Below are 21,498 nucleotides of genomic sequence, written 5' to 3'. Positions count from 1 at the left end.
CCCCCCTCCCCCGCCTCCCGGGAGCGGCACCGGCACCGGCACCGGGCATCGTCGCCCCCCGGGAGCCCGGTCCCGGGCATCACCCCCCGTGCCCCCACCCCCCCCTTCCGGTCTCCCCGTGTCACGGCGCCGCATCCCCGCCGTGTGCCCCCGCCCCCCCCCCCCCCAGCACCGGGCAACCCCGGTAACGGCCCCGCCCTCGCAGCCGTTACCGGGCAACGGCCGCGGCCAGCACCGGCCCCGCCATGGCAGGCGGCGGCGCCGCGTCCCCGCCGGGCCCCCCCCGGCCTTGGAGCCGCCTCCACGCCACGCCCGCGCGGTGCACCCGGGACCACGGGTGAGTGCCCGGTGCGTGCCCCCCCGCTACCGCCCCCCCGGCCCCGGTGCGGCGGCTGAGCCCCTGTCCCCGTGCAGGGCCCCCCGGCAGCCGCAGCGGCCCCCGGAGCCCTCCCCGCGGTGCTGGGCGAGCCCCAAGAAGGAGTCGGTGCACAGCATCCAGGGGGGCATCGGTACGGGGGGTACCGGGGCGGGCCGAGGGGCACGGGGACGGGGCGGTTGCGGGGGGGGGTGGGAAGGGCGGGAACCGGCTGCCGGGGGTGCCGCGGCGCCCCCGGCCCGGTTGCGGGGGGGGGGGGGGGGGGGGGGTGGTACGTGGGGGCCGTCCCGGTGCCGCCGCGATCCGCCGCCTGTCCCCCCGCAGAGTGCCCGCACAGCGCGGCCACCAACAGCGGCTACTCGCGCAAGGCGGACGGCGGCTTCTTCTCCCCGTAGCGGCCCCCCCCGCAATAAAGGCCCGAGCGGCGCGGTGCCGGCGGGCGGATCAGAATCGCGGCGCGCTCAGGGGCCGGCCGCGGGGCCAGGCCTCGCCTATCTGATCGACTCATCCCGCCCGCCCGCCGCACAGCGCCCGGGGGCTTCGCGGCGCGGCTCTTCTCATCTCGGCCGGGGGCCGATCAAATAAGATCAACGTGTAGGGAGCGGCGGCACGCGCACACCCCACGCGCGCACACACACACACACACACGCACACTCACACCCCTCGCACACCCCCCACGCACGCGCAGCCCCCACCCGCACGCACTCGCGCTGCCGCCGCTCTGCGCGCGGCCCCGCCCTTCCCCGCCCTTTTATAGCCTGCCCGCCCCGCGCGGGGCACGCCGGGTAGCGGGGAGGCCCCGCCCCGCCGCCGCGCGCCGCCTGGCGGCGGGAAGACCGCGGAGCCCCGCCCCTCCCACGCAATGCCCCGCCCTTACCGCGGAGCCCCGCCCCTCTCGTCGAACCCTGCCCCCATTTCCCGCGAAGCCCCGCCCCTTTCGCGATGCTCCTCCGGCTGAGCCCCGCCCCCTCCCATGAAGCCCCGCCCCCCTCCCATGAAGCCCCTCCCCGCCCAACCGAGCCCCGCCCCTTTCGCGGAGCCCCTCCGGCTGAGCCCCGCCCCCTCCCCCGAAGCCCCGCCCCCAGCCCCTCCCAAGCAGAGCCCGGCGGGCAGCTCGGTGCTTTATTGGCCCGGGCCCCGCCGCACCGGGAGCCCCCCGCGCCCCCCCCGGCCCCGCGGGACCCCCCCGGCCGTGGGGAGGGGCCGGCGGCACCGGGGGCTGCGTCCTGCCGGGGAGGGGGCCGAGCCCCCCGGCCGCTGACGGCGGAACGGCGGCACCGGGACAGGACCGGGAGGGGGTCCGGGGGGGCGCGGGGGGCTTCACTTGAGGGCCAGGACGTAGAACGCCATCAGGACGCAGGACACCGACACGGCCGCGTGCAGCCGGGTGCCGATCACGGCAGCTGTGGGGGGGGAGAGATGGGCACGACCCCAACGCCCCCGGCACGACCCCAACGCCCCCAGCCTGGACCCCAATGCCCCCAAGCCCCCACCCCAATGCCGCCGTCCCCACCCCGTGCCCCCAAGCCCAGCCCCACACGTCCCCGTCGGGACCCCAACGCCACAGCCCCGAGCCCGCGCAGCAGCCCCCCAGCATCCTCCCCCTGTGCCCCACGTCCCCGACCCAGGCCCCGATGCTGCCGTCCCCATCCCATGCCCCACCGCACCCACCCACGTTCCCGGCCAGGAACCCCGTGTCCCCAAACCCAGCCCCCAGTGTCCCCATCCCGGCCACCACATCCCTGTCCCGGACCCCAATGCCACTGTCCCCACCCTGTGCCCCCAGCCCAGCCCGCAGTGACCCCATCCTGGAGCCCCATGTCCCCATCCCAGCCCCATGTCCCTGCCCCACGTCCCCATCCCAGACCCCAACGCCACCGTCCCCATCCCAGCCCCGTGTCCCCATCCTGGTCCCCGTGTCCCCGTCTCCCCACCCCAGGCCCTGTGTCCCTGTCTCACGCCCCAACGCCACCGTTCCCACCCTGCACCCACAGCCCAGCCCCCAGCGTCCCCATCCTGGGACACCCCGTCCCCATATCCCTGCCGCAGCTCCGTGTGCCCACCCTGGTCTCACGTCCCCACTGCAGCCCCACGCCCCCAGCACCCAGCCCCCCGTCCCCGCATCCCCACTGCAGCCCCCCGTCCCCATGCCATGCCCCCAGCCCGGAGCCCCATGCCCCCTATCCCACATCCCCAACCCACGCCCCCATCCCGGAGCCCCGCGTCCCCATGTCAGAACCCCACGTCCCCAAATGTCCCCCCCCCGGCCCCGCGCCCCCCCACCCCCCCCCAGCCCCGTGTCTCCATCCCAGCCCCACGTCCCCACCTCCCCATCGCAGCCCCGCGTCCCCAGCCCCTGTCCCTTATCCCACGTCCCCCCCCCCCAGAGCCCCACGTCCCCAGGCGTCCCCGTCCCAGCCCCACGCCCCCCCCGCAGCCCCGCGTCCCCTGTCCCACGTCCCCAACCCGCGCCCCCATCCCGGAGCCCCGCGTCCCCATGTCAGAGCCCCACGTCCCCAAACGTCCCCCCCGCAGCCCCGTGTCCCCGGCCCGCGCCCCCGGCCCCGCGTCCCCGTCTCCCCCCCCCGCAGCCCCGTGTCCCCACGTCAGAGCCCCACGTCCCCAGGCGCCCCCGTGCCAGCCCCGCGCCCCCCCCCCGAACGCCACGTCCCCACCCCCGGTCCCGGTCCCAGCCCCGCGCCCCCCCCCCCCCCCCCCCCGCACCCTTGTAGCAGACGCCGCCGAGCCCCCTCCTCTCGCCGTGCAGCCAGGCGCGGAGCCGCGGCACCTTCCGCAGGTAGGCGCAGGTGCACACCAGGAGCAGCCCGAACACCAGCAGCCCGTCCAGCGAGTACACTGCGGGGCACGGCTGCGTCCCGACACCGGCACCGGGCACCGGGCACCGGGCACCGGGCACCGGGTCCCCCCCCCGGCCGCCACCCTCCCCCCCCCCCGCCGCTCACCGTTGGTCATGGCGGCCCCGGGGCCCTGCCTCAGCGCCGCCCCGGCCCCGCGCGCTCTGCGCATGCGCGCGGCCGAAGCCCCGCCGGAAGCGAGCGGCGCGGCCCCGCGGCTCTACCGGGCAGCGGGAGCGCGCCCCCGTTGTGCCCACCCACAGCCCCCCTCCCGGTCACACACACACCCCCCCACCCCCCCCAGCCCCGTGAGGCCGCCCCGGGGCGGCCCCAGCCCCCCCCCGGTGGCCCCCAGCGCGGCCCCCCGGGGACAGGACGGGCCCCGCGGGCGGCCCCGGTACCGAGCCCAGCACCGGGGGTGCTGCCGGGGCAGCGCGGGGCGGCTGCGGGGGGCACGGCCGGGACCCTCGGACCCTGAGCAGCAGCTGCGGAAATGGCTCCGGAGGGCCGAGGAGGCCTGTGCTGGCCCCTGACCCCTGTCTGCCTCGCCCAGCCCTCTGTGCCTCCATCCAGTCCTGCATTCACACCGCCTGCCTCCATCCATCCACCCGTCCGCCCGCCCGTCCGTCTGTCCACCCGTCTGTCCATCCATCCGTCTGTCTGTCCATCCACCCGTCCATCCGTCCGTCCATCTGTCCATCCACCCATCCATCCGTCCGTCTGTCCATCCACCCATCTGTCCATCCATTCATCCATCCACCCATTCACCCACCCGTCCTTCCTTCCTCCCTTCCCTCCCTCTCTCCCTCCCTCCCTCCCTCCCTCCATTCCTCCATCCTTCCACCCACCCTCCCACCCACCCTTCCCTCCCTCCCTCCCTCCCTCCACCCCCCCACCCCCCCTTTCCTTCTCCCCCCCGTCTCCCCCCATCCGTGCACCCCCCCACACCCACTCCCACCGCTCACCGCCCCACAGATGAGGACGGCCGGAGGAGGCCGCGCGGCGGCGATGGGTGGGGGAGGCCAGGCCACGGGAGCGGCCGGGCGACGGCCGGGCTGCTGGGATGGGGGCCGAGGAGTGCCCCAGGACCCGGGGGATGGCCGAGGGAGGCCGCACGGCTCGAGGGGACGTTAAGGGAGGCCAAGTCATGGGGACAGGAGAGCCTCGGAAGAGGAAGGTGACAGCACCGGGCGCCCAGCAGAGCAGCTCGTGGAGCGGCTGCAGGGTGTCCCCTGGATGGGGGTCACCCTCCTGGGTGCACCCCGGCCCCGCTCCCATCCCCGGCCCCTCTCGGGTTGGGGTTTGGGGCTGCGGCACGGGGCTGCGGGCGTTCATGGCCGTCGGGCGCAGGAGGCCTCGCGCGCGGGGTCGGTCCCTCTCCTCCCCTCCTCCCCCGTGCCACCAGGGCTCCGCGGTGCTCCCACGGCCCCGTCCCGTCCCCGCACCCCGGTGTTGTCATTCCAGGAGCGCTTGTGGCCGTGGGCGGCCGCGGGCATCGCTTCTCGGTGCCCCCTGCGCTGAGAACCAGAGCGCCCGGGGCAGGAATGAGCTGGCAGGGCCGGGGCACGGGCGCTGGCTCCCACCACAGCCCTGCACCTGCTGCTGTGCATCTGGAATAAACACACAAAACCAAGGCTTTTGTGCAGTTTTTGCTAACCAGGCGTGTCTGGGAAGGGGATGTGGAGGTTTGAGTGCGATGGAGCCGGGGCTGCTGCTCGGCGCTCCCCGGGGCTGAGGAACAGGGCCGGGGCCGGGGCCGGCGCTGCCGGGGCCTTGCCCGTCCCCGCGGGCACGGAGCACTCCTGCACCCTCCTCCCGGGGCTCGCTCTGCTCTGGCTGTTTTTCTCGTTGTTTTTCTGTTTCCAAAATTAACTGCGGCTCACCTCATGCCCGCCGGCACCCTTCCACCCCGCGGACCCTGCCCCGTACGAAAGGAAGTGCAGAAGCCTGTTTTGAGCAGAGCTCAGATCAACAACCCGACCGCCGGGCACCGCCAGCACCACCCAGGCACAGGGGGGGCACCCGGGGCTCGGCCACCCCCATGGCTCCCGAGGCCACCGAGGAGCCGGAGGCTTCGGCCGACTACGAGTACCTGGCAGGCAGCAACGCCACGGGGAGCCCGGAGCAGCTCTTCACGACGGTCTTCATCCCCGTCCTCTACTCCTTCATCTTCCTCCTCGGCTTCGCGGGGAACCTCTTCGTCATCGTGCTGCTGGCCAAGAGGAGCGGCGGCAGGAGGGCGGTGGACACCTTCGTGCTGAACCTGGCTGTGGCCGACGTCGTCTTCGTCTGCACCCTGCCCCTCTGGGTGGCGGCGGGGGCGCGGGGCAACCGGTGGCTGCTCGGGGAAGGGCTCTGCAAGGCGAGCAGCTACGCCATCAGCGTCAACCGCTGCTCCAGCATCCTCTTCCTCACCGCGCTCAGCGTGGAGCGCTACCTGGTCATCTGGAAGGTGCTGGACACCAGGCGGGCGGGCTCCAGGAGGCACGTCCTGCTCACCTGCGGGCTGATCTGGGCCATCTCCCTCCTGCTGGGCGCGCCGGCGCTGTGGTACCGGCGGCTGGACGGGGACGACTGCTGGGACGAGGACGGGGAGGACTTCAGCCTGGCCATGGTCTTCCTCACCTTCCTCCTGCCCCTGGGGGTCATCTTGTTCTGCTACTGCTCCATCTACTGCCGCCTGCAGCGGCACGTGCGGCTGGGCAGGGGCGTGCGGCGCTCCCACCGCGTCATCGTCGCCATCGTCGCGGCCTTCGTCTGCTCCTGGCTGCCCCTCAACGCCTGCAAGGTGCTCCTCTTCCTCCTGGCCAAGGGGACGCTGGCGCTGCCGGCGGGGCAGGAGGGGACCCTGCGCTGGGCGGTGGCCGCCAGCACCTGCCTGGCCTTCGCCAACAGCTGCGTCAACCCCCTCATCTACGCCCTGATGGACCCGCGCCTCCGCTGCCCGCCCCCCCCCGGTGCCAGGACCCCCCCCTCCACCACCGCCTCCAGCCCCTCGCCCGGCAGCGGGACCAAGCCCCCCCCGGCCCACAGCCCCCGGCCGGGCACGTAAGGGGGGACGGGGACACGAATGCAGCTGGGCTGGGGGGGGGGGGAGGGACGGGTTGCTGTCAATACAGAGCCAGGGGGGTGCTCGGATGCTTCGGCAAAGCGGTCGCTGAGGTTTGTCCCCTCCCGGGGGGAGCCCTGGTGCCCCAGCGGTGATTCCAGCCCCCCCGAGCGCTGCGCTCACCCGTGCCAAAGGGGTCCCCGAGGGGCAGCTCCCGGCCGCGCCGTCCCTTCCCGTCCCGTCCCGGTTTCTGCGCCGTCCCGGTGCGGCCGCGCTGGCAGCGAGCGAGGTCCCGCCGAGAAGGCACCGCCGCACAGACGCTGCCCAGTGCGGAGCTGAACGGGACGGCTCCGGTTGCTTCTGGTCTTACAGAAAACGAATACAGATGTAGGCGTACCACCGGCGTTGTCGGTCGTGGCGTTCTTTTTCACAGCCTGCCTGGGGAATAAAGCTGCCGCGGGGCCGAGCTGGGCCACACTGAGCCGTGGGCGACGGTGCGTCCCCAGGCGCCGGGGACAGCCCCGTGCCCTCCCAGCGGAGCCCTGAGCCATTTCTCTTCAAATTCACCCTTTTTTGGTGCGGGGCCCCACGCGCCAGGTCTCAGCCCCGCTCTTTGCTCAGTTCCTCCGCGGGGACCACCACGCGCTCCCCCCCCAGGGCCGAGGGTGCTGCAGCAGGGGGGGGGTGGCCCCGCCGCACCCCACCGCTGTCCCCACGCCTGTCCCCGTCCCCGCAGCCCGTGGCACCTGCCAGCGCAGCTGAGGCACACTTTCCACCACCTGCCCCACGCAGCGGCGCAGGATGTGGCTGACTCGCCCGTGCCAGCCACCCTGATTCATCTCGCACCGCGCCGGCAGCCGCGGCCCTGCCGTTCCCACGGCCTGGCACAGCCTGGCATGGCACGGCACAGCATGACCTGGCACAGCATGGCATGGCACTGCCTGGCATGGCACTGCCTGGCACGGCACAGCGTGACACAGCCTGGCATGGCACAGCCCGGCACGGCACGGCACAGCCCGGTACGGCACAGCCCGGCACAGCAAGACACAGCTCACGCTGCCCCTCACCCTTCCCCTTTCCTTCTCCCTTCCCATCCCCATCCCTGCCCCTGCCCGAGGAGGAGGAGGAGGGTCAGTGCTTCCTCCCATGAGGCAGAAGGGCCCTGGGGGCAGAGGCAGGGGGATGGGGACAAGGGCAGGCCAGCAGGACCTGCGGGGCTCCCTGGCACCCAGCGGGTCCCTGTGCAGGAAGGGACAGGGACGGCGGTGGCCGCGCTGCGGTCCCGGGGTGGGTCCCTGTCCCCGAGCACTTTGGGGACCCCGGGGGAGATGTCCCCAGCCAGGGGCCGTGGGCAGGGGTGGGGACAGTGCCACCACACTGCGACCGGCCCGGTGCTGCTGCCCCCGGGATGGGGCCTCCACCCAGCACCGTGCCATGCCAAGCTGTGCCATGCCACGCCACGCCGTGCCGTGCCGTGCCACACTCTTCCAAGCCATACTGCGCCGTGCCACGCCACGCTGTGCCACGCCAGGGTGCTCTGTGCCATGCTGTGCCACGCTCCCCCCTGCCACGCCGTGCCGCCCCACGCTGCGCCGAGCCGAGCCCCGCAGCGGGCAGGCCCCGCGGCAGTGGGGCCGGTGTTGCTCACCCGCTCCTCCCCTGTGTCTCAAGTCAAAACACGTCCCCACGGCCCGGGCGCAGCAGAGCCGCAGCGAGCGCCCGCGCCGACGGCCCCGCCGCGCCCAGGTAAGGCCGAGCCCCGGCCCTGGCTGAGCCCCGCACCCACCGGGGGTCCCGGCCCCTCCGCCACCCCCCAACCAGCCAACCGAGCCCCAGCCCTGCCTCAGTTTCCCTGGGCGTTCACCAGCACGGCTTGTCCCGCCGGGGAAACTGAGGCACAGCGTGAGCCCGTGGCACCCCCCGGCTGCTCCTGTCCCACCCGCTCTGCCCCAAGGGACGGGGACGCCGGGTTCGGGGCTGGGGGCAGGCTCCCACGTCCCGCGGCCACCCCCACCGCGGGAAATGCCTGCAGCCCAGACGGGAAAGAAATAAAAACTGGGAGAGGCACCCAGCGAAACCGGCCCGCGCCCCCGCCACCTTTGCCCCTGGGATGGGGCTCATCCCGGCAGCCCGCGCTGCCAGGCACGTGTTTGCACACCTTTGTTTATCGTAGGACCTACAGGAAGGCAAAGCAAACACGGCCTCGCCTTCCTCCCCCACCGGCACGGCGGCCGTGGCGGAGCCGTAGGGGCGATGCTGCGGGCCGGGGGGAGCGCGGGGGGGGCAGCACCCATGGGTGCTCACCGGGGGCTGGCGCGGGGACACGGCGTCTGCTCGCTGTCGCCCGCAGGGTGCGGCATGGAGGGCAGGGAGGAGGCGAGCGACACCGACAGCGGGATCATGCTGCACTCGGGTGAGCATGGGGGGGCCGGGGGGGTGGGCAAAGGGGTTCTGCACCCCAGGGTGCGATGGGTGCCCCCTCCCACAACCAGGGGCACGGCGGTGGTGTAAAAACTGCCACCAACCCCCCCCCCCCCCAGGGGACAAGGGGCTGTGCAGGAGCCGCTGGGGGCTGGGGGGGGAGGGCAGGAGGGGGTGGAATTTGCAGTTGGGAAATTTGGGGGTTCCCAGTCTGGAGGAGAGAGGGGGGCCGGGGGGGGCCGGGGTCTGCGGCCGGCTCTGACTCAGCCGCGTTTCGCTGCGGGCTGGGCTGAGTCAGGGTGAAACCTGCCCCCCCCCCCCCGAGCTGGGAAACCACGGCTGCTCGCAGCGCAGCCAGCACCCATGGGCGCAGCCGGCACCTGGCCCGCCACGGGGGTCGGGAGGGAGAACCGGGAACCGGGGCTGACGGGGAGGCGGAGGGGGGGAAACTGAGGCAGGGAGGCGGGGGGATCGGGCTGCGCCCCAGCCCGTCCGTCCGTCCGTCCGTCCGCCCAGGCCCCGGCAGCCCGGTGTCCCCGCTGAAGGAGCTGGCGCAGCGGGTGCGGCGGCAGCAGCAGGCGCTGGAGGCGTGCGTGCAGGAGCTGCGGCGGCTCTGCCTGCGCGAGGCGGTGAGCGGGGTGCGGGGGGGCTGGGGGGGGGCCCTGACACCCTCCCCGCCGCCCCCCCGGCCACCGCTCAGCGTCCCCGTGCCGTCCCCAGGAGCTGACGGGGACGCTGCCCCGCGAGTTCCCCCTGAAGGCCGGCGAGAAGCCCCCCAAGGTGCGGCGCAGGATCGGTGCCGCCTTCAAGCTGGACGAGACCCTGGTGCTGCGCGGGGCGGTGAGGGGCGACCGGGGGCGCAAAGCGGGGGGGGGGGGGGGGGCTTCACCGGTGAGGGGTGACCCACAAAGGGGCAGGCGGTGACCGGGGGACCCCTCGCCGCCCTGTCCCACGGGAGGTGCGCTGCTCCTCGGGGTGCGGGGGGGCCACGCGCCCGTCCCAACGAAGAAGGCGAAGCCGCCCCTTGGCGTGCGGGCGGCCGCGGGCCCGCGTGGCTCTGGGGTACGGGGCGGGGGGTGCGGGGGTGCCGAGCGTCCCCTCCGTCCCCAGGACCCGCTGAGCGCCCTGGAGCGGGACCTGGCGCTGCAGCTGCAGATCGCCAAGGCCGCCCACCGCCTGTGCCGGGAGGAGAACATCAGCAAGCAGCTGCGCCGGAGGAGGAAGACGGCGGCGCTGAAGGAGGAGAAGAAGCTGAAGGAGCTGGAGAACACCCTCAGCCAGTGCCGCCTCCTGGCCGGCCGCCGGCCCCTGCCCGCCAGCGGCTCCGGGGGTGCTCAGGGTGAGGCCGGGGGTGCTTCGGTTAAGGGCGGGGGGGGTCAGGAACTGATTCATTTGTGTGGAGCCCGATGCACCATCCCTGCTGCGTGCACCCTGCAGTGCTCCCCCCGTGGGTGCACCCCAACCCTTCGTCCCCACGGGCTGCTTGCTGGCACCCCAACCCTAGGGGTCGTGCCCCACTGAACGCACCCCAATCGCCCACACCGATACGCTGAGCGCACCCCGATACGCTTTCCCCCGTGGGTGCACCCCAAAGCCCCGTCCCTGACGGAGGCACCTCATGGCTGCACCCCAAAACGCCATCCGTGGTGCAGGCACCCCGGCGTGCCCTCCCCACGGGGAATTCACCCCAATACACCCCCTCCCCAAGCGACTGCGCCCTTGTGAACGCGCCCCAAACCTTCATCCGTGGCGGATGCACCCTCAGGGAAGCACCCCAACACCCCCCCCCCCCCCCCCAGTGGCTGCACCCCGCTGTGCTCCCCCGGTGACTGCAGCCTTGCGAGCGCACCCCAACCCTGCGTCCGCGGCGGGTGCCGGCAGCAGCCTGGGCAGGGCTGGGAGCTGCCCCGAGCGCCACGGCTCGGCTGAGCCGGCCCGGCCGGTCCCACCACCGGCCCCGAGCGTGTCGGGACAGGCGGGCGCGGGAGGGGAGCGGGGGCCCACGGGGACGCGCTGGGTGGCGGCGGGTGGCGGGGCCGTGGGAGCGCGGGGACGCTGCCAGCCCCGGGGCCAGCAGCCGGTGCCAGCCCCCGGTGCCAGCTCCCGGTGCCAGTCCCCGGAGCCAGCACCTGGTGCCACCGCTGTCCACTGCCCCGCAGAGCTCAGCGCCTCGGACGAGAGCTCGCTGTCGGATGCCGTCCTGCTGGAGGAGGGTAAGGGGCCGTGGGCGGGGGGCACCGCGGAGCCCTGTCCCGTTCCCCCTCCCTCCACCCCAACCCTTTTTCTTTCCCGCAGAGGAGACGCAGCCGCCGGGACCCGGCACCCCGCGGGGGTCCCCATCTCCATCCCCGTCCCCATCCCCGCGGCCCCGTTCAGGCCCCGAGGAGCGCGCTGAGGTGGAGGGGCCGGGGCACCCACCCACACCTGCCAGCCCCTGGAGGGAGACCAGCCTCGACGGGCCCTACGAGAAGGCCAAGAAAGCCGGCGATGACCCTGGGGACAGCGAAACCTGGGGGGCCCGGTGCTGCCCCACGTCCCCACCCGCTGTCGCCACCGCCCCCGGCAGCCCTGACCTCGCAGCCTCGCTGGCGCCCAGGACCGCGGATGTCCCTCCGTACCGCTTCGTCCCCATCCGGACCCTGGTGCTGTGCCGGCAGGTGGGCTCCAGCGCCCCCAGCACCCCGGAGCCACCGAGCCGGCGGGGACAATCCCAGTCCCTGAGGTACGGCCCGTGCGCGGAGCGGGGACGAGGGTTCCTGGGAGGAGGATGGAGAGGGATAACCCCATGGGATGGCGGTTATAACCCCATGGGGAGGAAGGAGAGAAACCCAGGGGAAGGAAGACGGAGGTAACCCCACGGGTAGGAGGAGAGGGATAATCCCATGGGGAGGATGGAGGCAGAACCATGGGGAAGAGGAGGAAGGAGACAGCCCCTTGGGAAGAAGGAAGTAACTCCTCGGGGAGGATGGAGCAAACCCATGGGGAGAAGGACTGAGATAACCCCGCGGGGAGGCTGGTGGATATGATGCCACGGGGAGGCTGGAGATAACCCTGGGGGGAGGAGGATGGCGATAGATCCGTGGGGAGGAAGATGGAGCTAAGCCCACGGGGAGCCAGCACCCCACGCCCTCCCGGCCGCCCTGTCCCGGGGGCAGGAGGAGCGGGGCAGGAGGCAGCCGCAGCCCTTGTGCCCGCAGGGTGGAGGCGCGCTGGGAGCCCGGCGAGCTGCGGGGCCGCAGCACCGCTCCCCGCCGCCGCCCCACGTACTACACGGTGACGGTGCCCACCTCCTGCTTGCCGGCCCCCGGCCCCACGCATCGCTCCGGCTCCGACGACAGCATCTCCGACGTCTCCAGCATCTCCCACGCCACCTCCCCGGGCAGCAGCAGCCCCGACGTCTCCTTCCCGCGCCCCCCAGCCCCGCCGCCCCTCGCCGAACCCGGTTACTACCCCCGGGGCGCCCCCCGGCTCCTGCCACCCCCCGGCCCCCCGGCTTTCCTCTACGAGCAGGATCTGGCCCCGCTGCGCTACCAGCGCCTGGTGCCCTCGCACAGCCGCATCGTGCGCACCCCGTCGCTCAAGGACTACGCGCCGGCGGGCGCCCGCGGGCTCTCCAAGGCGGCGGTGACGGAGGAGCTCAAGTCGTGGCACCAGCGCGCCCGGCTGCGGGGCGCCCGGCCCCACTCCCTCGACAGGCAGGGCGCCTTCCGGGGACCCCGCGGCGGGACCCCCCGTGACGGCCCCCCCATCCGTGGGGCCCCGCTGCGGGCTCAGGTAGGGCACGGGGCCGGGGTGGCGCAGGGAGTGGGGTGGGGACAGCGGGGGACAGGCGGGTGGGGGGCACCGCGGTGGCTGTCGCCTTGTGGGGACGCCCTGGGTGCTGCCCTGCGGGCGGGTGGGGGACGTGCGGTGTCACCCGGTGGTGGCACAGGGACAGGCGGCTGTGGTGGGGCAGGACCGGGGTCCTATGGGGGGCGCTGGGGCATGGCCAGGGTCCCGAGGTGCCCCTGGGGAAGTACTGGGGACCCATGAGGGTCCTTGGGGCAGGGCTGGGGACTCCCAAAGGTCCCTGGAACAGGACTGGGGAAGACCTCCAGGCGAAGGACCTGGTCCTAAGGGGGGCCCTGGGGCAGGACAGGGGTCCCAGAAGGGTCCTTAGGGCACAATTGGGGTCCTGTGGACAGCACCAAGGTCTCATGACCTGGTCTTGGGGCCAGGACTGAGGTCCTCAAGGCCCTTTGGGGCAGGACGAGGGGCCGCAGAAGGCCCCTATAGCCACATCCAGGGTCCCACCAGCAGGACCTGGGTTCCCACGAGGGCAGGAGGGTCCCCGCAGACATTTTGGGGCCGCCTCACTCCCTTCCTCCCTGGGGCCCACGCGGGGCAGGTCAGGACTCGCCGCCGAGCCTCTGCCACCCCCGCAGCCCCCCCCATCCCTCCCCGGGCCGTTCCCCCCAGGGCGCCATGGGGTGGGGTCCCGGCACCCACGGGCCCCTTCTCCCACGCAGGCGCCCCCGATCCGTGTCCTGCGGCGCTCCCCGGACGGCGTGCCCGTGCAGGTCTACGTGCCTGAGAACGGCGAGATCGTCACACAGGTGTGAGCACCCCCCCCCCCCCGCCCGGGGGGGCACGGCCTGGCTGGCCCAGGGCGCTGGGGACAGGGGGACGGGGCCGTCCTGCCCTCCCTCCACCCTCCCTGGGCTTGGGGACATGGCGGGGGGGGAGGCATGGCTGCCCCCAGCACCCTGTGGTGCCCAGGGCTGGGACGGGGTGGCCGGGGCTGGCCCCCACCCGCTGTCCCGTGTCCCCTCACCGGTGACCCCAAGAGGGTCTGTGGTGCAAAGGTGGTGTAATTCGGGCTTTTTTCTCTAATAAACGTGGTCATTTGGGATCTCCCCGTGGTCACTTCTGTCCTCACCAGCCTCTCAGGATTTGTCCCCTCCATCCCCATCCCCATCCCCATCCCCATCCCCATCCCCTCCCCATCCCCGTCCCCGTCCCCGTCCCCGTCCCCGTCCCCGTCCCCTCCAAATCGCGCGTGGCCAGGGCTGGTCCCGGTGCCAGTGCTGGGGACCCGCAAGCAGAGAGGTGGGGATGGGTGCTGGGGGGGGGCATGGAGGCTGGGGAAGGCTGGGGCGGAACGAAGGGATGGGGTGTGGGGAGGGGATGGGGTGCAGGGCAAGGAGAATGGGTCTGGGGGGGTCTGGAAAGGGAAAGGGTGAGGGGAAAGGGGAAGGGAAGGGAAGGGAAGGGAAGGGAAGGGAAGGGAAGGGAAGGGAAGGGAAGGGAAGGGAAGGGAAGGGAAGGGAAGGGAAGGGAAGGGAAGGGAAGGGAAGGGAAGGGAAGGGAAGGGAAGGGAAGGGAAGGGAAGGGGAGGGAAGGGAAGGGAAGGGAAGGGAAGGGAAGGGAAGGGGAGGGAAGGGAAGGGAAGGGGAGGGAAGGGAAGGGGAAGCCCTGGGGCGCAGGAGGGGCGCAGGGACGCGGGGGCCGTGCCGGGGCCGTGCCGCTCCGCCCGGCGGGGGCGGGCAGGGGCCGGGCGCGGGGCCGGTGGCTGCGGCTGGAGGCGCCGCCGCGGGGGGGCACCGGGCACCGACCGAGCTCCGCCGGGCTGCGGCGTCACTGCGGGCCTGCGGCGGCACCGCGCTCCCATCGGCACCGGCACCGGCACCGGGGCTGCACCGGCCCCGCCGCACCGACCCCGGCCCCGCTCCCCCCGCCCCGGGCCGCCCCCAGGATGGGGCCCGGTGGCCCCGGTGGCCGCTGGCCCCTGGCCGGGACCGTGCTGGTGGCCGTGGCCGCCTCGCTGGGTAAGAGAGGCGGGGAGGGGGGGAGCGGGAGGGGGCGCCCCGCGGGGTGGGGGGGCCCGGTGCCACCGGCTGGGCCCGCGGGGCGCCCACTCGTGGGACCCGGTGACCTCGGCCGTGCCACCGGAGCGCGGCTCCCGTGTCCCCCCCGTGTCCCCCCCCGTGTCCCCCCCGTGTCCCCCCCGTGTCCCCACCCCGCTCTCCCGAGGGCTCTGGGCGCTGCCGGCCCGGGGGGGCCGCGGCCGTGCCTCAGTTTCCCCTCGGGGGGAGTCCCGCGGGGAGCCACGTGGGGACCGGGCGGCGGCGCGGGGGGGGGGGGGGCGGAGCGGGGCGGGGGGAGGGCGGCCCCGGCTGCTGCCCACCGCCGTGGCACCGGCGCCGCTTCGCCTCCCGCCGCCCCCAGGCCGCGTCCCCGGGGCTATTCTGGGCGCGCAGGTGGCTCCGGCCAGAAATAGGGCGGGGGGGCGGGGGGGGGACGTGGGAGGGGATGGAGGGGGGGGGGGGGCGTGGGACGGGATGGAGCGGGGAGGGGGACATGGGAGGGGATGGAGGACATGGGGACAGGATGGAGCCAGGTGTGGGGACGTGGGACAGGACGGAGCAGGCTACTGGGGGGACATTGGACAGGGTGGATCCGGGTGTGGGGCTATGGGGACAGGGTGGAGTGGGGTACGGGGATGTGGGGACAGGACGGAGCAGGGTGTGGGGACATGGGACGCGATGGAGCAGGGTTTGGGGCAGGATGCGGTGACACACGGGCTGCGCCCGCGAGCCAGCACCTGGGGGCCACGGACGTGGGCTGCTGCTGGGGGCCCCGGGGTGGCGGTGGCCGGGTGCAGCGCCCGAGGCCCCCGGTGACGGGCGGCTGTCCCCAGCGGCGGGCGGCGAGGACTGCCTGTGGTACGTGGACAGGAACGGCTCGTGGCACCCCGGCTTCGACTGCAACTTCTTCACCTTCTGCTGCGGCACGTGCCACCAGCGGTACTGCTGCCGCGACCCGCTGCGCCTCATCACCGAGCGCCAGCAGCGCCACTGCCTCGCCTTCAGGTGCCACGGCTGCACGCTGCCGGGTGCTGGGTGCTGGGCTTCAGTGCTGGGTGCTGGAGCTTGGTGCTGAGCTTCAGTGATGGGTGCATGGGGCTGGGTGCTTGAGTTTGGGTCGTGGGCCCTGGGGAGTTGTATGCTGGGTGCTGAGCACTGGGGCGGGGTGCTGAGTGCTGGGGCTGGGTGCTGAGCATCAGTGAAGGGTGCTGGGCGCTTGGTTTTGGGTGCTGTGCCCTGAGTGCTGGATACAGGGTGCTGAGTGCTGAGCACTGATGCTGGGCACTGGCATGGGGTGCTGGTCACTGGTGCTGGTCACCGGTGGTGGTCACTTTCCTGGTGCTGAGCACTGGTTCCTGATTGCTGGTCACTGGTTCCTGGTCCCTGGTTCCTGGTGCTGGTCACTGGTGCTGAGCACTGGTTCCTGGTGCTGGTGCCTGTCCGGACGTCCCCGTCCCACTGCCCCTCCAAGGGGGTGCTCCAAGGCTGCCCCTCGGTGCTGAGAGCACCGCTGTAGCTCGGGGTGCAGGGCAGGGGGCTGCCTGGGTGCCCCCCCCGGCCCTGTGCCCCCATGTCCCCACGGTGTCCCCCAGCCCCAAGACCATCGCCGGCATCGCCTCGGCCGTGGTGCTCTTCATCGCCATCGTCACCACCATCGTCTGCTGCTTCATGTGCTCCTGCTGCTACCTCTACCAGCGCCGGCAGCACCTCCGCACCCCCCTGCAAGGTGGGGGGCTTGGGGGCCTGCAGGGATGTCGAGGGGGGGCAGAATTTGGGGTGTGGGGTGGGGCTGGCAGGGTGCAAGGTGTGCGTGGGGGGGCTCAGCGTGCTGTGGGGTCCTGTAGGGATGCGGGATTTGGGGTGCAGCGGGGGGGTCCTGCAGAGGGGCTGGGGGAGGGATTGGGGCGCAGGGGGGAGGCTGGGATGCGGGGGGGTTGTAGGGATGGGTGGGGGGCACATGGCAGTGGCTCGCAGCCACCCTGGGCACCACCGGGCTCCATCCCCATGGATCCCAGCCCCGGCCCCATCTCTCCCACAGGCCCCGAGATCCCCCTGGCCAGCTACCCTGCAGCCCCCCCCGCCCCCTTCCCCATGGACCCCAAAGCCGGCCCCGTGCCCCCCCAGCCTGGCTTCACCCCCATGGCCATGTACCCGCCGGTCGGCCCCGCCGCCCAGTACCCGCTGTACCCCTCCGGACCCCCCCGTCTACAACCCCACAGGTGAGCACTGCACCCCCCCCACAACCGCACGGCAACCTTTTTTGGGGGGGGGGGGGGACCCTCACTGACCCCCCCCCTTTCTCCGCAGCACCACCGCCCTACGTCCCCGCACAGCCCAGCTACCCCGGCGCCTGAACCCCCTGGGGGACCCCGCGTCTACTGGTGACATCCTGGGGTGCCCATGGGTGGCAAGCGGGCACGGCCTGGGGGCCCCCGTTGTCGTCCCCCCCCCCCCAGGCCGTGACGCCACCCTGTGAGGCTGATGGATGGATCCGGCCCTTCCCGGCCATCCTGGGGACGAGGAGCACAGAGAAGCTTTTGTCCCCACGCCCGCCCCGCACACTGGGACCTTTGTGGGTGCCCGCGGGCGCCAGCGGCCCCACGCATGGAGGGGCAATGCTGGGGGGTCCCCCTGCCCGCCGGCATCGGGGGGGGCACTGGGGGACCCCCGCCCGCCCTGAACCCACGGCTCTTCCCAAGCGGGTGGCATTAAACCGTGTGTCCCCCCCCCCAGTGTGGTGTCGTGTTGGTGGCTCTGCGCCCCCCCCCCCCTTCCCCCCCCCCCGGGAGCAATGGGGGGGGGGAGGGTGACACAATTTTTGGGGGGGAGGGGCCTGGAGGGTCAGTTCCCCTCTTCCCTCCAAGCATTTCTCCATCCAAAAAGAGGTGATTTATTTTTGCCCTCCCCCTACCCCGCAATGTTTTATTTCCCTCCAAACCAGCCAGGATGAGCCAGCACAAAACCAGGGTGCAAAAACAGACCCCGGTGACATTTTGGGGCAAAAAGCAGCAAATCTGGGAGGCTGAACCCATGGCGGCCGATCCCCCCACCCGCCCTGCGTGGCGGGGGCCGGGACGCGCCTCCCTTTCCAGCCGGCGGCGCGGAGCAGGCGGCGCAGGCAGTGATTCACCCGGCTATTTTCGGTGTGATTCACACCCCGCAGCGGTGCAGGGGGGGCCCGGCGCGCCACGGGGGCTAAATTTGGGACCGCCACGTCCCGGCAGCCACCGGTGCCGCACGGTGCTCGCCCTCCTCCTGTGGCCGGATCCTGCCCTGCTACGGGTGCTTTGGCTGACGGGACGCTGCCCCATCTCGGGATGGGGGGGGGGGGGGGGGGGCCGGGGTACCGCATCCCAGCACCCTTTCCCCCCCCCCAAAAAAAAATCCCGCAAGCCGTCTGCAACGAGCCCGGGGAGGGGGAACCAGGGGCCAGCGCTGAGTTTTATTGAAGTGGGAGGACAAAAAAGAAACCAAAGACGCGGGTCCGGAGGAGCCCGTCCCGGCTCAGGGCTGGGGGGCCGGCGGCCCCCCGAGGTAGCGCTCGCGGATCTGGGCCAGGCTGGCGCTGAGGCCGCCCAGCGCCTGGGCGATGCTGCGCAGGACGGCGGCGGTCTCGCGGCGGCTCTCAGCGCACTCCCGGCGGAAGGCCCGCATCTCCTGCACCAGCCGCTCGTTGCACTGGATGAGGCGCTGCTCGGCCGGGCTGAGCCGGGCGCTTTCGGGGGTCCCCTCCGCCGTGCCCGGGGCCCCCCCCGGCTCGCCCAGGCTGCAGTCACTGAGGTGCTCGGGCTCCTGCTCGAAGATGATGCTGGGGAAGTCGCAGCCCAGCGGCTCCGGCTGCCCGCCCAGGCCGCCCAGGGGGAGGTCAGGCTGGGGGGGTCGCGGGGGGCTCCAGCCCTCGCCGGGCGGGCGGGTGCTGCCGCGGGGCAGCCGCCGTGCCGGGACGCTGTCGGCGGGGTCGTGGAAAGGCTCCGTCTTCACCTCCACCGGCTCCTCCTTCACCGGCTCCTCCTTCACGCCTGGCCAGGCAGGGAGCGTGGTCAGGTCACCCACTGGTCACCCCCCTCGGTGGCACCCCCAGCCCCGCGCCCTCCTGCCCGGTGGGGACATCCCCTGGGACCGCTGTGGTGCCGCCCCGTCACCCCATGGATGTCAGCTGGATGGCTCCACGCTGGGCTGCCTGGAGCGGTGGTGCCAGCAGACGCATGTCCCCTGTCCTGCCACCACCCCACGGTGGCCTTTGGGAGCCCCCAGTGCTGGGGTGCGGTGTCACCGGGATTTGGGGCAGGAGGCTGGGAAGTGCCCTACGGTGGGGAGACCCTGTCCTGGAGCTGGTCCCCTCCGTGTCCCTGGTCCCTGTCCTGCTCCTTCCCACATCTCTGCGTGCCCTCAGCCCTGTGCCCCTCGCCCACCCCCATCCATGTCCCTTGTCCCTCTCCCAGTCCCAGTGACCCCATGTCCCTGTCCTGTCCCCCACGTCACTGTCCCGATCTCACTGTGTCCCTGTCCTGATGTCTGTCCCCCACGTCCCTGTGCTGGTCCTGCCCACGTCCCCATCCCCGTGCTGCTCTCCTGTGTCCCCGTCCTGGCTCCACCATGTGCTTGTCTCGGTCCCAGTCCCTCGTGCCCTTGGCCTGATCCTGGTATCCTCCCATCCCTGTGCCGCTGACCCTTGTCCCTGCCTTGGTCCAGCTCCCCCCATGTCTGTGTCTATGCCCTCATCACCCCATGTCCCTGTCCCCATCCCTGTGCCCCCACGGCCCTGTCCCAGTTCCCTGTCCTGGTCCAAGCCCCCCAGATCCCTGACCTGGTCTCAGTGCTCCTGTCACCGTCCTGGTTCCCTGTCCTGGTTCCCTGTCCCTTGCTCCTGTCTGCCAGGTCCCTGGCTGTCTTGCTGTCCCGGTCCCTGTCCCCTCTCCTGTGTCCCCGTCCTGGCCCCAGTGCTCCCACGTCACCGTCCCGGTCCCTGTGCCCATGTCCCTGCCCTGGTCCCTCCGTGCCCCCACGTCCCGGTCCTGCTGCCCCCGCACCCCTGTCCCCCTGTTCCTGTCCCCCACGTCGCTGTCCCGCACCCCCCTACGTCCCCATCCCCCTGTCCCAGCGCCCCACATCCTGCTCCCCCCACCCCCCTGCCCCCGTCCCCCCCGTCCCTGTCCCCCGTCCCCGTTCCCCCCGTCCCGCTCCTGCTCCCCGTACCCCAGTCCCGGTCCCCGTGCCGGTGCCACATCCCGCCGCCCCCGGTGCCGGTGCCCGGGCGCTCACCGTGCGGCGTCACCACCTCGACGGCGACCAGCGGCGGGTCGAGGCCGGCGGCGGCGCGCAGGCCCCAACCGGGAGCGGGCCCGGGGCCGAGCTCGGGCGGACCGGGGCCGGGGCCGGGGCCGGGGCCGGGGCCGGGGCCGGGGCGCGCGGCGGGGCGGGCGGCGGGGCCCTGCCGCTCCTGCCGGTGCCGGGTGATTTTGTCGTTGGCGCGGCGGCGCAGCCCCCGCCAGCGGTTCTTCACCTCGCCGATGTCGCGCTGGTTGCGGCCGGCGGCGTTGATCTTGTTGGTGATGCGCCACCAGATCTTCTGCTTCTCGTACGCGTTCACGGTGCTGGCGGCGGCGCCGAAGAGCAGCGGCTCGTACCGGAGCACCTCGCTCATCAGGATCTCGATCTCCTGCAGCGTGAAGTTCGGTTTCCGCTTCAGCAGCCCCCGCCGCGCCCCGCCGCCCGCCGCCGCCGCCATGCTGCCCGCCGCCGCCGCCGCCGCCGCCGCCGCCCGGTCATGCCGCCGCCCCGCCGCCCATCGCCCCCCGCCGCCTTTGTCTGCGCCGCAGCCCCGGCACCGAGCGGCCGCCGCCGCGGGAGCGGAGCGGGGGGGGAGCGGGGCGGGGCGGGCGGCGGCGCCGCGACCCCTGCCGCTGCCGCCGGCCCCCGGTGCGCTGCGGTCCCCCCCCCCGCCGCCGCCGCCCTCCGCCCGCCGGTGCCGCCGGGAGTCGCCGCCCCGCTCCCGGAGCTCGCCCCCTGCCGGCAGCCGGGGCTCGGAGCCGGTCGCCGGGAGCCGCACGGGAGAGGAGGGCGGGGGGTGCCGGCGGCCCCCCGGTGGACGGATCGGGGAGGTGGCGGGGTCACCGATCAGGGGTGCCCCACGGTGCCCGGTTTGGGTGCCCCACGGTGCCCCGATTCGGTGCCCAGAGGGCTCCGGGATGCCCCACGGTGCCCGGTTTGGGCGCCCCAAGGTGCCCGGTTTGGGTGCCCAGAGGGCTCCGGGGTGCCCCCAGGACGGTGCCCGGTTTGGGTGCCCCACGGTGCCCGGTTTCGGTGCACTGAGGGCTCCGGGGTGCCCCACCATGCCCAGTTTGGGCTCACCCCAGGGTAGCCCTCTTGCGGTGTCCCATGGGGTCTCTGGGTACCATGTCCCCACCCATAGGTGCCCCCAGCCGGGTGCCAAGCACCCCCACAGCCCCCACACCTCCAGACACCCCTGTCCTGTCCCCGTCCCCGATGAGCAGTGTGACCCCGGGGGCAGCACCGGGGCTGGGGGTGGCGGGGCCCCCCCTGCCCCCATGCCCTCATGCCTCCCCCCTGCCAGGCTGGCCGCCCGCCCGCTCTGCCCGGGTGCCCTCGTGTGAAATGCCCAAATAAAGGCATTTCTCCCCGTTTCCAGAACCCGCCACTCAGCCGCGCAGCCTGCAGCCAGGGGGACCCCAAGAAAGGAGGGAGCCCCCCCAAGGGCCCACCCTGGTGCCCACCTGCACCCCAGATCTGGCCTCAGCTGGGTGCTGCCATCACCGCCTCTGGGGAGCCCTGGCACAGCTCTGGGTGGCCCCAGGGTGCCCAGTTGGGGGTGACCGCGTGGCTGTGGGGTGCCTGGTTCTGGATATCCAACAGCGGCTGGGTGCCCAATTTGGGGTGCCCAGGTGGCCTCAGGGTGCCCAATTTTGGGGTGAGGTGCCCTTTTGGGGTTTT

At 73.4% G+C, this 21,498-nt stretch overlaps 6 protein-coding genes and 1 non-coding gene across 9 annotated transcripts; 4 read left to right on the top strand and 3 right to left on the bottom strand.

Annotated features, from left to right (window-relative positions):
• The first annotated feature begins 185 nt into the window (after positions 1-185).
• C24H1orf194 (chromosome 24 C1orf194 homolog) lies at positions 186-1,045 on the top strand. The gene is made up of 3 exons (XM_040535561.1): positions 186-337; positions 415-509; positions 701-1,045. The coding sequence occupies exons 1-3, from the start codon at positions 246-248 to the stop codon at positions 769-771; spliced, it is 258 nt and encodes an 85-aa protein (XP_040391495.1). The 5' UTR covers positions 186-245; the 3' UTR covers positions 772-1,045.
• Positions 817-1,057, bottom strand: LOC121059437. The gene has a single exon (XR_005814569.1).
• Positions 1,058-1,484: 427 nt separating this feature from the next.
• Positions 1,485-3,405, bottom strand: TMEM167B (transmembrane protein 167B). Its single transcript, XM_040535560.1, has 3 exons — positions 3,340-3,405; positions 3,101-3,232; positions 1,485-1,779 (listed from the first exon to the last, which is right to left on the bottom strand). Exons 1-3 carry the CDS (start codon positions 3,401-3,403, stop codon positions 1,697-1,699), a joined length of 279 nt encoding a protein of 92 aa, XP_040391494.1. The 5' UTR covers positions 3,404-3,405; the 3' UTR covers positions 1,485-1,696.
• Positions 3,406-4,320: 915 nt separating this feature from the next.
• On the top strand, positions 4,321-6,283 carry GPR25 (G protein-coupled receptor 25). Its single transcript, XM_040535442.1, has one exon. The coding sequence runs from the start codon at positions 5,273-5,275 to the stop codon at positions 6,281-6,283; it is 1,011 nt and encodes a 336-aa protein (XP_040391376.1). The 5' UTR covers positions 4,321-5,272.
• Positions 6,284-7,938: 1,655 nt separating this feature from the next.
• On the top strand, positions 7,939-13,592 carry INAVA (innate immunity activator). 3 transcript variants are annotated; one of them, XM_040535556.1, is made up of 9 exons: positions 7,939-8,026; positions 8,631-8,693; positions 9,218-9,330; positions 9,422-9,526; positions 9,812-10,040; positions 10,861-10,914; positions 10,997-11,423; positions 11,899-12,475; positions 13,210-13,592. In XM_040535556.1, exons 2-9 carry the CDS (start codon positions 8,639-8,641, stop codon positions 13,300-13,302), a joined length of 1,653 nt encoding a protein of 550 aa, XP_040391490.1. In that variant the 5' UTR covers positions 7,939-8,026; positions 8,631-8,638; the 3' UTR covers positions 13,303-13,592. The 3 variants fall into 3 exon arrangements, with proteins under 3 accessions (XP_040391490.1, XP_040391489.1, XP_040391491.1); XM_040535555.1 differs by having other exon boundaries at positions 9,422-9,541; XM_040535557.1 differs by having other exon boundaries at positions 7,978-8,026; positions 8,454-8,693; positions 9,422-9,541.
• A 793-nt stretch (positions 13,593-14,385) lies between these two features.
• On the top strand, positions 14,386-17,279 carry SHISA4 (shisa family member 4). The gene is given in 6 exon segments (XM_040535558.1): positions 14,386-14,508; positions 15,381-15,552; positions 16,140-16,273; positions 16,586-16,743; positions 16,745-16,766; positions 16,855-17,279. Coding segments are annotated over 6 exon segments (606 nt in total). The 5' UTR covers positions 14,386-14,435; the 3' UTR covers positions 16,902-17,279.
• A 666-nt stretch (positions 17,280-17,945) lies between these two features.
• On the bottom strand, positions 17,946-20,304 carry LOC121059346 (myb-related transcription factor, partner of profilin-like). Its single transcript, XM_040536100.1, has 2 exons — positions 19,810-20,304; positions 17,946-18,566 (listed from the first exon to the last, which is right to left on the bottom strand). Exons 1-2 carry the CDS (start codon positions 20,273-20,275, stop codon positions 18,052-18,054), a joined length of 981 nt encoding a protein of 326 aa, XP_040392034.1. The 5' UTR covers positions 20,276-20,304; the 3' UTR covers positions 17,946-18,051.
• Between the last annotated feature and the right edge of the window lie 1,194 nt (positions 20,305-21,498).

This window comes from Cygnus olor, chromosome 24 (genome assembly GCF_009769625.2).
Source record: "Cygnus olor isolate bCygOlo1 chromosome 24, bCygOlo1.pri.v2, whole genome shotgun sequence".
Classification (NCBI taxonomy): domain Eukaryota; kingdom Metazoa; phylum Chordata; class Aves; order Anseriformes; family Anatidae; genus Cygnus; species Cygnus olor.
Note: the sequence above shows the minus strand (reverse complement) of the source record. Positions and strands in the feature narration are given on the sequence as shown.

What these genes read in the sequence shown, in the direction of transcription:
- TMEM167B (XM_040535560.1), bottom strand. Translation starts at nt 3,403, where the DNA reads ATGCGCAGAGCGCGCGGGGCCGGGGCGGCGCTGAGGCAGGGCCCCGGG. An exon ending in CGGGGCCGCCATGACCAACG is followed by an intron (nt 3,233 to 3,339) that starts GTGAGCGGCGGG and finishes CGTGCCCCGCAG; the next exon opens with TGTACTCGCTGGACGGGCTG. An exon ending in CGGCGGCGTCTGCTACAAGG is followed by an intron (nt 1,780 to 3,100) that starts GTGCGGGGGGGG and finishes CCCCCCCCACAG; the next exon opens with CTGCCGTGATCGGCACCCGG.
- C24H1orf194 (XM_040535561.1), top strand. Translation starts at nt 246, where the DNA reads ATGGCAGGCGGCGGCGCCGCGTCCCCGCCGGGCCCCCCCCGGCCTTGG. An exon ending in CGGTGCACCCGGGACCACGG is followed by an intron (nt 338 to 414) that starts GTGAGTGCCCGG and finishes GTCCCCGTGCAG; the next exon opens with GGCCCCCCGGCAGCCGCAGC. An exon ending in CAGCATCCAGGGGGGCATCG is followed by an intron (nt 510 to 700) that starts GTACGGGGGGTA and finishes GTCCCCCCGCAG; the next exon opens with AGTGCCCGCACAGCGCGGCC.
- LOC121059346 (XM_040536100.1), bottom strand. Translation starts at nt 20,275, where the DNA reads ATGGCGGCGGCGGCGGGCGGCGGGGCGCGGCGGGGGCTGCTGAAGCGG. An exon ending in CGAGGTGGTGACGCCGCACG is followed by an intron (nt 18,567 to 19,809) that starts GTGAGCGCCCGG and finishes CTGCCTGGCCAG; the next exon opens with GCGTGAAGGAGGAGCCGGTG.
- GPR25 (XM_040535442.1), top strand. Translation starts at nt 5,273, where the DNA reads ATGGCTCCCGAGGCCACCGAGGAGCCGGAGGCTTCGGCCGACTACGAG.
- INAVA (XM_040535557.1), top strand. Translation starts at nt 8,534, where the DNA reads ATGCTGCGGGCCGGGGGGAGCGCGGGGGGGGCAGCACCCATGGGTGCT. An exon ending in TGCCGTCCTGCTGGAGGAGG is followed by an intron (nt 10,915 to 10,996) that starts GTAAGGGGCCGT and finishes TCTTTCCCGCAG; the next exon opens with AGGAGACGCAGCCGCCGGGA. An exon ending in GGACAATCCCAGTCCCTGAG is followed by an intron (nt 11,424 to 11,898) that starts GTACGGCCCGTG and finishes TTGTGCCCGCAG; the next exon opens with GGTGGAGGCGCGCTGGGAGC.